The sequence below is a fragment of the Cyanistes caeruleus genome, chromosome 3 (genome assembly GCF_971803275.1).
Source record: "Cyanistes caeruleus chromosome 3, bCyaCae1.hap1.1, whole genome shotgun sequence".
NCBI lineage: Eukaryota > Metazoa > Chordata > Aves > Passeriformes > Paridae > Cyanistes > Cyanistes caeruleus.
The window spans coordinates 95,096,219-95,109,650 of NC_141703.1; the positions used below are offsets into that span (position 1 = coordinate 95,096,219).

Consider the following 13,432-nt stretch of genomic DNA (forward strand, 5'->3'; position numbering starts at 1 on the left):
TGAATCTGGTACAACTGAGAAGTTTGCTGGTCTGGCAATGCAGATTTGATTCTGATCATCTCCTAGGCAAAATATCCTTTCAATTGGGCAGCACTGACTGGGAAGGGAAAGCAAAAGCCTCTTTAGAAAAAGCTCACAAAACACATAACAAACACCCTTCAGACCATTCAACTACTTTGTTTTTTGGAAAAATTTGTGAAAGACTTAGTAACTTCACACTCATCTCCTGCACCTACCTCAACGCATTTCTGGACTCGTGTGGGGTGTTTTGTAAATGGAGCACAGGAAGGTTTGGTCAACACGCTGATAGTGTACTGAAAACTGTTTTGCTGTTTTCCTCAGTAAAATGTTCCATGAGACGCTCAGCACGTGTGCACGTACCAGCACAGCCTGCGTTCTTACCCCACTAGGAACAGAACACCTCAGCCTGGCACTGCTGCCAAGCAGCAAGGCAGCAGTTCAGCTGACAAAAGTACAAATTTCATATGCCTCAGCCTCAGCAATGAGTGAAAAATAGCCAGGCCGGTCACAGCTGTGTTTAGCACACCCAGTCCCATGTCCACTTAGACCAGGCTGGAATTTTGGGCACCCTTTTGCAATCAGTACACACAAAATTACTGCAGCATGAATTATATTTTCCAGCTATAACTTTTCAGTTTCTCGTTAGTACCAAACAAGGTATTTTAATGCCCAACGGATTATGTACCATGCTTTAAATCAACCTTGCTAGTTTAAGCACACCACTTAATGCCTCTCTGCAAACTCAGATTTGTGGTTGGGTTTAAATATGTAATACCAACTGTGAATAATTCGTTGGGCTGTTTTAAACAGGAGAGAGGCTGTTTGCTACCTAACAGAATCCAAGTCATAACCATCCTAATAAGTCATCATTCACTGTCAAAAACTTCTTGACCCTCTTCTGCCTGCAAAGCTGGCCTTTCATCGCCCACCCCAGCAGTGGGCATTGAATCCACTGGCAGGAAAAAGAACAAACAAAGAATTGCCAAGATTTGCTAGAGACAGGTGTTAGGAATTACCGTCTTTGACTGGTAGATCTTCTTGCTGTCCTGTCCTTCCATCTAAGAATGAGTCTACAAATTGGCAGTGATCTTCTCCATGGCCCCTCTGGTCTCCTATGTTATAAAATTTTCCTGAAAGCAAAGAAGCAGCAAAGTTAGTGAAGGCTATTTTCAAAAACCACCAGAGGCAATGGGCTGTGCTCTTTCCTCTGTGGGGAAGCCAAGGTGAATGCTATGATTCTTTTCCTCTCAGGACCTGTAGCTGTAATTTGAACATGACGTGCAGGTTCCAAGTGCTCCTGGCTAAGGCAAAAGTGCCCCACTCCTGGCCAAAATGTATGCATGGATATAATTTTCCCCTCTCCTTACATTTCATACAGTAAGGGAAATTTTGTTACTACCAAGAACATCATCAAAAAGCAAGTTTTGGTAGTGATCTGAATGGAAGGCAGGTCTGGTTCCCTGTCAGGAAACCCCCAGTATCTTCAGAGATGTTTTTATAGACCACCTCCTAACATAGCCAAGGCCTGCTTTATAAATCATCATATTTTTACAACATGTATATGCAAATGATAGCCCTTAACATACAGATGACCTTGCATACTAAGTACTTCTCCAGAGCATGGAGTGTGCCCATGTATTTACTTTCAGGATTGCTGAACAGTACACTTGACTGCAACTGAGTAGAAATCAAGGTCTCATGTGTCCCATGTAGCATGAGCTGACGACACTTCTGTGCTTGTCCTGTTAACTGGCACAGTGAAGGAGCTTTGACAGATGTTTTTACTTGCTGATTTGATTTGCAAGGCATCAGTAAAATTCAGTTCAGGAGATGGAGGAGAGCATGCTACATTCTCTTCCCAAACCTGTAACAGAAACCTTTGTAGGTTTACCTTTCTTTCAGAATTTACCATGCTTTCTAATCTTTCACAGCACTTAATTCTCAATATGTTCAACCTTAGGTTGAGATGTTGAAAGGAAAGGTGAAAGCATTTAGAAAAAGGCTCAGGATGCAGGTATAAGTTAGGCAAAAAGTCCAGTTACTCATTAGATACTGGGTGTCCTGGAGCCTTGAGTCCATGCTAGTCTGGTCATTTGAGAGGTGGTGGGATGGGTTGTAATACTGCTCCCAAAGAGAAATTAATAAAAGAGTAGCCTACCAATAAACTCCAATGTTTTTGTGATCTAAGCAATACTTTGCCAAAATTTCTCACCTCCAGTTGATGGCCTCTGTGTATGTGGCTCTTCTCTAGCTTTATAGAATTATTTATTGCTATATAGCTTTGGCTGCAGACATGTTTTTTTCCATAGGAGAACTGGTCAGAGTGAGTTCCTCTCAGCAATTTTTTGCTCTGAAATTAAGAACATTCAGGCTGCCCAAAAAAGCCTTTTTTTAATTCTTTTTTTTTTTTTCCACAGCTGTTGAAGGTCACACATAGAGTTTATTTTTTTCCTTCCCTCAATAAATACTTATTTTTAGGTGGCCTGCTTTTCTGGAATGCCTACAGTGACTGCTCTGGAGGACTGTTAAATGAGGTCAGCAGTAGATGCCGGTTTATAGAACAGTCCTGGCATGTGAAACGGAGATCAGCTTTTCTCCATAAGAGAAAGAATAAGGCAGATATTTTTATGGCTAACACCAGAACAGTAACTTGCAGATACAGACATATTCTTCTGGCCCACAGCTTAACCTATGCATAACTCAAACAATTGGTCTTCATAAATTAGCAGCATTCTCAATGACTATTACACTCTTACTGCCCAATTATTTCCACAATAAAAGAACACACTTAAAACTATTTAGCTAAAAAATATAACTGGTTTTCTGTTTTGTGGATAGCAATTCTAGCACAAAGTAAATTTTTTTTCCCAGTGTTTCCTTGTGGGTGGCCTTACAATCTCACATACAAACTTTGTTTTATACATTATAAATTCCACAGCACTAGAAGAATAAATTCATGCTAAAAACCGGTATGCAAAGATACAGTTGTTGCCTGTCTTACACAACAGCATTTGGACAATGCACCCAAGTTTTGAGGCAATTATACTGCTTCAACAGCAAAGCTTCAGAAGATTTTTCAGCATCCAGTGGCATTCAGAGCTCAGTGCAGCCCTGCACTGCTGGCACACACGGTCCAGCTGGCTGGTGCTTGTAGGGACACTTCTGCTGGCCTCGGGGGCACGGTGAGGAGAGGTGACCGTGAAACACATCAGAACAGAGCTTGGCTTCAAACGGGAAAACTTCTCACTCGCAGGCAGAGGCCTCGCTTAGCCAACCGGGGAAAGGCAGCTTTCCTCCTACATAACTATTTCACTTTTAAATATTGTGACAACTGGTCAGCACCGGTTGTAACAATTCAAGTGTAAGAACCAGGCTTAGCAAGTATAATGAATACAGTGTGTCTACCTCATCTTCTTCCAGCGAGGTTAAACCACCACCCTTCCAGCAAGAACAAAAACAATCTAATGAAAATAGGAAAATGGGCTTCTGATATGAAACTTTTCTTCTCAAATTGGAGTAGCTTTCACTGCTATGCTAATTCACTTGATTTAGGGCTGAAGTCTAGTCCTGCTAGATTAGCACTGCTATTTCCTCTGCTGGCTGGTTTTGGGACACATCATGCCTCATTGCCAGTGCTCGTCATTTGATCACAGCTGGTTAGTACAGTGACAGCTGAATGAATGATACATCTGTTCAAAACATTCTCTTTTTTTCACATAACTGCTCAGATATTATTTACATACAGAGCATTGTACTTGCTATTAATGACAAGGCTTTCCTTCCTTGTCTGCTCATCAGAGAATGGTGCTGGATGCAAGGCAGGGAAGATTAAAATTATGGCAACGTGGGCTGCCCTACAACCCTTTTCCTTCTTTTTTCCTACAATCTTTTCCTTCCACGTTCCTTCCACGGAGCCCAGAGCCCTGCTCCTGTGAGGCACTGGGCTCAGAGATGGGGGCAACTTTAGGTTATGAAATGCATTCTTCCAGGCACAGTCTCTCCTAGCTAATTCAATGCCATATGTTGGACAGGCTTGTCTGACTTACACTCAAAAGGCATTTCCCACATGTCTTTGTGCTCAGGTGCCATGCTAATGCCATTGTCACAGAGCTGTCTGTGGTAAGAGACCTCACACAGAAGAGAGCCAGGAGCCTGAGATGCATTGTAAGAAGTTAACATATTTCTTAATGTAGCAGATATAGCTTGCACAAGCTGCGTGAGACAAAAAGATCTCCTATCAACTAGCTGAAAAACACTTCTCACAGGCTGCTTCCCCAGCATGTGTCACCTGATTCAGGTCTTAAACACATCACACTCAATTGGCTTCAAAACACCAAACAAAACTTGAGAATGTAAGGCCAGAAAGTTTCCCTTTAGTAATAAAAAGTAATATGAGGAAAACAAAAGGGTGGGGGAAAAAGATCATAAGTAAAAACAGGGAATGGGAAAACAAAACAAAAATGTCAAAGCAGGTGAGTAGAACATGTTGACTACAGTTAAAGCCATTTATTTATAAGCCTCCTAGTAATGAAGTAACCAGATGTTTACCAAAAGGGATGGGAATGTCAGGTGTAATTCTGGTCTAAAATGAGGTCCTGATCCTCTAATTAATTATTCCAGGCTACCCTTTAAATACCAATTTATATAAAATATATGCTGTTCACTCTGATCTTTATCAGTCTCCTATATGATCCCCAGTATACGAACAGGTACTTAAAATCAGATGATCAGCACAGATAGGTTCCTCTGAAGTCTGAAAGTTCAGTATCAAACACATCAATGATTACCGAGCACAAGCAGATTACTACTTATGATTAATCTATAGTAATAGTAATAGATTACTATTTATAATTAATCTGACTAATTTAAACAAATCTGATCACACTTCAGCAGAGGTCATCTTACTAAACCTCTTATTTTGGGAATCATAATATCTTTCAGGAATATATAATGTGGACACCACTGATTTGAATACTTCTTACCTGTAAGTGAATCACTGAGGTATATCTTGTATCTCAAAGAATTGCACAGCTGCACACCTACAAACTTCTTATACCAAGTCCTCTTTACATATTGTTTGCCTTTGCATTCTGAATATGTGTCTGAATTGAATGGTATTTCAGTCCAGATAGCATCTTTGCCCACTGCAGGGGGGGAAAAAAGAGGTTGAAGTATGATGCTGCATACAAAATGACACTCAACAAATACATTTGAATAACTAGAATTAGAAACCTTGATGAAGCAGAATGTACCATGACACCTGCATTTTGAACATGAGAAATTTTTGAGAGAAGCAGCAAAGTATGCAGATACAGTTGGTGCTGTGAACTTCTCCTGCTGTCCTCTGGTTCAGGATTGGAATAGATTCATTCAAGGACCTTGCTGGGGGGACAATGTTTGTATTGGAAAAACTCTCATTTACAAAGTGTATGATATAGTCACCACTCTTCAGTGCATTCAAGCCAAGACAATCAACTTGCAGCAAACTGTGATCTAACAAAAGTACATGTAAAAATGAAGGGCCATTAATTATGTGGAGAAAAATGGTGCCACAGTGTTTGTCAAAGTGAAAGTGAAGTCTATTATAAATACAAAAAGCAGCAAAATTTGCTTGAATGCTCTCAGCCTTTTAAAAGCTCAGTCCACCTTCTGTCAAGGACAGCAAGAGTCTTGTAAGTGGTCTAAAGTAGAGCTAGATCAAGCTTTCTGAAGCAGAAAATTTTCCTAAAACACAAAGACAGATAAATAGAATCCTTGGAGTTGTACTCTGTTAACTCACTTAAAAAGTGTGGAGTAGCTTATTCATTTTGCAGAGCTTTCTTTGCTTTAATGACAAGGTTGAGAAAATATGAGGCTGTCCTTGGCTCATTTGTGTACATTGGTTTGAAGCCATCCCGGCTGCCATGGGAGTTCCAAATCACATTGATTGCCTTATGCTCAGGTAAACAAGCAGCCTTTCATGAATTTCTTAGCAGGGGCATGTGTGGAAGGAGTGAAATTGTGTGTGAATGCTGCTTGATTCTGCAATTCATCCAGCTGGTGCAGCAGAGCCACCCTCCTCGTAAAATTCTGCTATCTCATTTCTGAAAAAACTGCTGATCAGATTTATATATAAAACACTTACTTGAAATTGGCTCACTCACTCTTGGGTCCGCTGGGGGAAGAAAACAAACATTCAGTCAGACACTGTAAAATGACCATTCCCAATAATTCGATGGAAAAGCATTGGTAAGTGATTTTTTACAGCTGACGTAAGCTGTAATTTGTGAAACAGAAAGAGTTTTGGAAGCAAAGTTAACTTTTGTATTAAATTAAATTAGAAGAAATATATTTCTTATGTGAAACTCCAGTATCAATGAGCTTTTAATAATTTTACTTATGGGACAACACCAGCCAAGCAGACTTCTAGTAAAGACTAGAGTTTAAACCTGTAACCAGCCAAACCCAGTTGTATTGCGTCTTATTAAAATTTCAATTTCAAAACCTAAATAATAAAAGGGGCACATCTGTAATATTTGCCACAAAAAAACTTGTCTTTGAAAGCCCAAATGTGAGAAATGGATGTGTGCAATTAAGAAAAAAACAAAACTGGATGCTTAATTTGTCCAAACTAAACAGGAGACAGAACATAAGCCTTGTCATTCATGAAAACTGCATTTGGCGCAAATATTTTTTTCACTTTTAACAATCTAACATTACAAAGAGTTTATTCAGAGTTTTTAAATACGTGTGGCATAGTCTGCACTCCTCCCTGAGTAATTCTTTGCTCAGCCAAAACTCTCATCCATCAGTGACAGCACTAGCTGAGGGCTATTAAATTATTACACCTGGCTCAAAACACAGATTGGGAGAGTCCTTTTAGAAAGGCTAAATCCATTTTGTGTTTTATGTGGTGTTTCAGTACTACCAAGCAATAAACACTTCTGCACAAAAGACAGTATCTTGCTTGCCTAAAGTCAACAAGTCAGCTGTAGTTAACCTTGAGGGGAGCAAGAATAGGGAAAGCAAAAGCGCTCTGATTCTCACTTCTGAGTCAGACAGAACTTGACTTGGGAACCAACCAATGGCCAAAACAGTCTTGTGTACACCTCTTAAACTGTTTCACTGGAGAGTAAACAGGATGGAAGGGAACCTATTGGGACACTGACTTCTCACAACAGCTCTTTCTCAATCCTTATTTCAGCCAAACAACGTCATTGTTTACAGCAGCCTTATTGAACAGGTAGCAAAAACACCTATGAACACACCAGCCCAAAAAAACCCCTTATGTTCCCCATCCAGAAGCTGTTAATGAGTTGGATAGATGCAAAAAGGTCAGGAATATAAATCTGAAATGACTGAGCCCTCTCTAGGGATGAAGTAATTTTTTTTGCAATGAATACCAGACAAACCCTCTGTGTTCCTCTGTTTTTTCCCTCTTGCAGTCTGTCCATCTTACATCCCCACACAACACAGTTCTGATCCCAGGCTGACTTTCCAGGCATGGTGGTAAAAAGCCAGTCAGGAGACAGTGAAGAGCAAGATGGAATGGACAAAATGAAGCGAGAGATCCTTTCATGCATCCCACAAACATGGGTACTAAAACTGCTGCAAATGATGGTCTGGTCTTTGGAAGTTCTTACCTGATTCGGTACTGAATGCCACAACATTGCTACTTGGACCTTCGCCAAGGGGGTTCCTAGGCTTCACATGGAATTCATAACTGGGGAATAAAACAGAAGAGATGAAAATTTTGAAAATTAGCATTCTTGAATAGTTTGGAACAAGCAAACAGCACACACATTGGTGCTACTCCCCTTCTGGAGAAGAACAAAAAGCCCAATTTCTTGCCACAAAACCACTGAGACATTTTTTGTCCTAACTGTGTAAGACCTGAACTGAACACAAAATTAACTGTCCTTGTTGATAATTCTTTACACACAAACTGTTGGTACTTGATTTAATTCACCACTGACTTGTCTGTCTCCTCTCACACAGCAGTTTCAGCTCTGGCAAAGGGAGCAAGTTCAGATGAGGTCTGAAGCAACCTGATAAGCAGAGACTGAGTAAAAGAACATTTATAAACATTGCTATTTATTTGTACTTTTTTCTTTCTTAAGAACACAAACCTCCAACTCAATGCCTGTCAGGCCCACCAGCAGTGACAGACAGGACCAGAAATGAAACACAGGGCAAGTCTTCCAGGACAGGAGCTCAGCCAAGGCAAAGATCCAGTTGCTTGAATGTTAATAATAAGTATATGAAGCAAAGATGAGACACTGTGCAGAGTCTCTTTTGCTTGTGTTTTTCCTGATGTGGCAGCACACCAGCCTGTGCTGTAGTTATCTCATGATCACTTTTCATCACTGTGTTGGAAACCAAACACAGTGCTATGAAAACAGAACACGACTGAAGAAAAAAATCCAAACCAGCCTCCTCTTCTTAAGCCTCCCCCACCTCTCAGTGCTTGATTAGCAGTGGAAGGGCCACGTACAGAAGGACATCTCCCATGCTCCGAGCACAAGCTCGGTGAATCTCTCCTGACACAGAGTGTCTCTTTGGCAGTGACAGGGAGCTGCAGGACATGAGTCAAAGGGACTGTAGACCTGGAAAATGGGCCCCAAATTAGAGGCACTTCTGCTGTAAACACAGAAAAACATGGGAGTCCCAGAAGTGGGCAACTAAACACTCAGCTCTTGACTCGAGAGAGGATCATTTACCAAAGATAACTTTGGCAGCTCGTGACTGTAACATAGCATTGTAACGTAGTGCTGGAACTGTTTCCAAACAGCAATTTTCTAAAGAAAGAAAACCCCCATACCACACTCGGCACAGTTGGAAATTTGTAAACTCCATTTGCAATTCCCCAGAAGAATAATTCAATCCAAACTTTGGATTACCTCTCATTCCTCCTTGGCTCCTCCAAAACCTGAGCTAATTAACCTCAGTGGAGTATTCATGCAGTACCAAGCAACTGTTTTCCATCCACTGTACTTCTAAGACAATATTTAACTTTAAAATTGCTTACTTAAGCAATTACCTTTATTTCTAGGGTTTTCTTTTTAAGGGAAATACTTATATAGACTTTTATGCTGAAGAGATGCATTGTGGAAATTCACAGATATTGCTAACAGCTTGTTTTCAGCTAAAAAAAGTCTATTTTGAAAAACCTTGACATTTATTTAAACATGCTGAAAGAGTATTTGGAACTACCCATATTACCCCATGGTAAGAGGGAGACATTAACCAAATAATCAATTTAAGAAATTTATAAATCTGTATTATCAACTTCAAATTGCTTGCACAAAGACATGCTTTTAAAAATAGTACCTGAGTATTTAGTATTCACATTGGCCATGTGGTACAGTAACTTTTTTGGTCAAGAAATATTCTTGTCTGGTAGGAAAGGTTCTAATATAGAGAACTGTAGCAAAGCAAAGTGATTCTTTCTGAAGAATCACTGAAGTATAAACAAAGATTTCCTAATATGTTGAGGGTCTTCATGTAATAGACAGATGATACATTTAAAAAAATGTAGGAAAATATCCACACCTAGACATAAGACTGCAAAGAAGTTTTCCTGCTCCCTTCACAGGAGGAACATCTTATCTAAAGCTATTATTGTAATTGTGATCATCAAGATGGAATGTTCTATTGCTTTATGGCAGTTTATGGCTTGATCTCCTGGGTGATAATAATTTGTTTTAGCCCCTTTGTATGTATTTTGCTGATTTTTGAAGAAATATATCGTTCTCAATAGCTGATATGCCCTACTTTGGGTTGCATTAGGCAACATTCTTCATAGGAATCAGTCCTGGTCCCAAAAATCTTTAGTCTATGAACTTGGACTCATAAATTCTCTAATTCCAAAAAGACAAAAACAAGAACTGAAGGTTATTTTCCAAGCACTGTTTTTCAAATTGTGGTTTAGAGATCACTAGGTTCTCTGCAAAAGACTAAACCACAGCTTGGAAAATTAGGGCAAAATTTAAATAAAGATATAAAATCTACAGATATAGATTTCAGCTTATGTAAACATATAAAGAAAATAGGAGAAAAGGAAAATAATAAAGAAATGTCCAAAGTTTAGCTCAGTCAATTAGGGAAGCATCTTATTAACAATGTTAAAAGGAAATTTTAGAAACTAAAATACATGCAATTCTATGGTTCTGTGGTATGTGTTTTTACAAGCATCTCATGCTCCTTTCCTCTGCCAGTTTCAATCCTAAAACAATACCAGTGGCTTCCACAGTACAAAAATAACAAACAACCTCTTTTGGAGATGAAATGAATTAGCTAGTTGACAGAACATTGAAAAGGAAAGGAAACGTAGGCTTGGGATCACAATATGACAGTTTAATTTTAAAGCTATGCTGTGGCTGTTTTAATGGGAGACAATCTAAAGTCTTCCTTTTTGTGTGTCAGGTGAAAGACCTGAAAAATAGAAATAAAATGGTGAAAAAAGGGTACCATCTGCACTGTTATGCACTTCTATACAAGGAAGAGGAAAAATTGCTTAGTTTCAAGAAGAATGTATGGTAAAATTAATAAAGGGGAATAGGGAAGCCATGGAATGGTTATCCCATGTCTGCTGCTTAATTAGCCTAACCTAATGAGAAACTGGAGTCTATATTCCATCTTTATATCTGCCTGCCTAATACACCAAAACCTCTGCTATCCTATGTAAGCAGCAATCTAATGCATCACACCTTTAAGATTGCTGTTCTACAAACCTTTGGAGACCAGGCCTTCCAAATCCTCCCCAACTGTGTAAGCCAGTAAAAGTCCTTGTGCAGATTAAATGGACTTGACTTACAGTAATTACTACTTGGAGTGTATTTTTCCACCACAGGAAATCTCTATACCACATGGAACTCTGGCAAATGCAGCTGCTCCTGCATTTTTTAAATCATGCAAAAGGAGAAGATTGAAGATTGCAGGACTGAAAATAGGTGAAGAGAGATTTTCACCGTAATAGGAGAACTGGAGCAGCTGAGTACAGTCCTGGGACTTCAGGACTATTGCTGGGGAGATGCTGGTGCTGGATAGAAGTTGTGCAGGGCTCTGTGCACAGAGCTTCTCTTTCTCTGCAGAGTGTGCTTGGATGGTAGTGTGGCCAGGAAAGAAACAAAGAGAGAGGGAGAGAGAGGGAGAGAGAGGGAGAGAGAGGGAGAGAGAGGGAGAGAGAGGGAGAGAGAGGGAGAGAGAGGGAGAGAGAGGGAGAGAGAGGGAGAGAGAGGGAGAGAGAGGGAGAGAGAGGGAGAGAGAGGGAGAGAGAGGGAGAGAGAGGGAGAGAGAGGGAGAGAGAGGGAGAGAGAGGGAGAGAGAGGGAGAGAGAGGGAGAGAGAGGGAGAGAGAGGGAGAGAGAGGGAGAGAGAGGGAGAGAGAGGGAGAGAGAGGGAGAGAGAGGGAGAGAGAGGGAGGAAGGGAGAGGGAGAGAGAGGGAGAGAGAGGGAGGAAGGGAGGAAGGGAGGAAGGGAGGAAGGGAGGAAGGGAGGAAGGGAGGAAGGGAGGAAGGGAGGAAGGGAGGAAGGGAGGAAGGGAGAGAGAGAGAAAGGGAGAGAGAGAGAAAGGGAGAGAGAGTGAGGAAGTGAGAAAGAAAGAAAGAGAGAGAAAGAGAGAGAGAGGGAGAGGGAGAGAGGGAGAGGGAGAGAGAGGGAAAGGAAGAGAGAGAGGGAGAGAGAGGGAGACAGTGAGAAAGAAAGAGAGAAGGAACTGCTATGCTTCTTTGAGGAATCTTTCTCCTAGCAAAGTTGGAAGAAGGGCTAAGAGAAATGGAAAGTGCTTATCCATGAACCCTGATATCAACAGCAGTACCTGTTAGTTTTTTAATAAAACAAATAGAAACCTCCAGCATTTTTCTGCCACTTTCTGAATTTTGCTGCATTGAAGCTTTCTTTGTAGTTCCTATCCCTTGAACCGTGCTGTTAGCAAAAGCTAAACTCTCTGCATTGATAGAGATTTTCTTGGGTTTTTCCTCATATGTGATTAGAACATTTGGGTGCTAATTACAATAAACAACAATAGTAGATAAAGGTGATAACAGTCTTGAGACACAATCTAAGCCAAAAAATCCAACAGAAACCACTCAAAGATTTTTAAAAAGGAGAAGAGTATATTTGAATCACCAAAATAATTAATGAGGAAGCAGTTTAGTACCTAATGGGAAGTTATACAAAACAGTGGAATGCAAGCATCACAGGCTTTTTGTGTATTATTGATAATATTTTTCTATACCAGTAGGCTGGTGGGACACATCCTCCAGTGGCTACTCAAACTTCCCCAGAGTAATTAGAACAAGTCTTACTATTTTTCTTTACTATCTTCCAATTACTGCCATTACAAATATACATGAGAACAGCTTTCAGCAGTCTGCAGGCCCTTTTTTGAAGGCTTGTATAGGAATCTGGGCTGTAAAACTTCCTGGACACTATGGCCTGTGCTATGGGCTTCACTGTCCTTAAACAAACTACCAGAATGAAAGAGAAAATGTACACTGACCAAAAAACAGAAGGTTCCAAGATAGGGCAGGGATACAGAAATAAGAACTTTGGCAGAGAAACCAGCAGAAATAACAAAAAATCTCATTGGAAAAAAAACCCAAACAACATCTGCATTTAATATTTTAGGCTAGGAAAGTCCATGAAAAAACTACAGGTCAGTGAAACCAATTTTTTCCAAGGAGAATATGCAGAGGAACACCATCATTACTATACAAGAGATGGAATTAAGACAACAAAAAACACAGTAAGCCCTTTTTTTCTCTGGGGCCTCTCAATGATTATTGCAAACAAGCAGCTCAAGGAGAAAAATACTGAAGATTGTGAATAATAACCTTATCTTGACTCACATATGAGAGATCTTGCTTGACTAATATTAACATGGGAGAATTTACTGCAATGCTTCCTTATGAAGGAAAGTTTTAATGTAGAACAAGGAAAGAGCAGAGTCTTGGGTATGCCAGTGTTCCTCCCATTGGGAGTCCCAATGTGAGCAGCCTTTTAAGGAAACTCACAAACAGGAGACCTGTATGGCAACTTAGATGGAATATTGCAGGTCTCATTCCTCAAATGGCTGCTTGGAAGTTAGACTATAACTACTTTGACCAAAACTATCAGTCTTGCAGTTTGACTCTTTTCCAGGTGGAATAAACACTGCATTTCTCACTAGAAGAATCACAGAATTTCCATGTGGAGGATGAAAAATTGTTAGTTCCTAGTAATGCATTTGCTTCTCTCATTTTTCTTTGCTAAGATAGAAATGACATTTGCCTTAACACACTAAGCCTGCATTAAAGAAATTGGAGGAAACTGAGGTGTGCAAGACCAGAAACTGCCCCTAAGGTCCAATCTTACAATAATACATGTCACACCTATAAGGGTGACCTGGTCCAGGCCCCTTTTCATGACAGGGCTGATTTAGCTGCTTTGAA

The 13,432-nt window shown here is 40.2% G+C and overlaps 1 protein-coding gene across 50 annotated transcripts in view; it reads right to left on the reverse strand.

Annotated features, from left to right (window-relative positions):
• ABI3BP (ABI family member 3 binding protein) overlaps nucleotides 1–13,432 on the reverse strand; it is a 144,149-nt gene that overhangs the window by 2,292 nt on the left and 128,425 nt on the right. For all 50 annotated transcript variants that reach the window (XR_015285041.1, XM_086883080.1, XM_086883064.1 and 47 more), the window contains 4 exons: nucleotides 7,644–7,723; nucleotides 6,146–6,175; nucleotides 5,004–5,165; nucleotides 1,038–1,151 (listed from right to left, as the gene is read on the reverse strand). Coding sequence is in view for 49 of the 50 variants with exons in the window: in XM_086883080.1 (XP_086739206.1) it covers nucleotides 1,038–1,151; nucleotides 5,004–5,165; nucleotides 6,146–6,175; nucleotides 7,644–7,723 (386 nt within the window). In the remaining variant the exon portion in view is untranslated. The remainder of the gene's footprint in view (nucleotides 1–1,037; nucleotides 1,152–5,003; nucleotides 5,166–6,145; nucleotides 6,176–7,643; nucleotides 7,724–13,432) is intronic.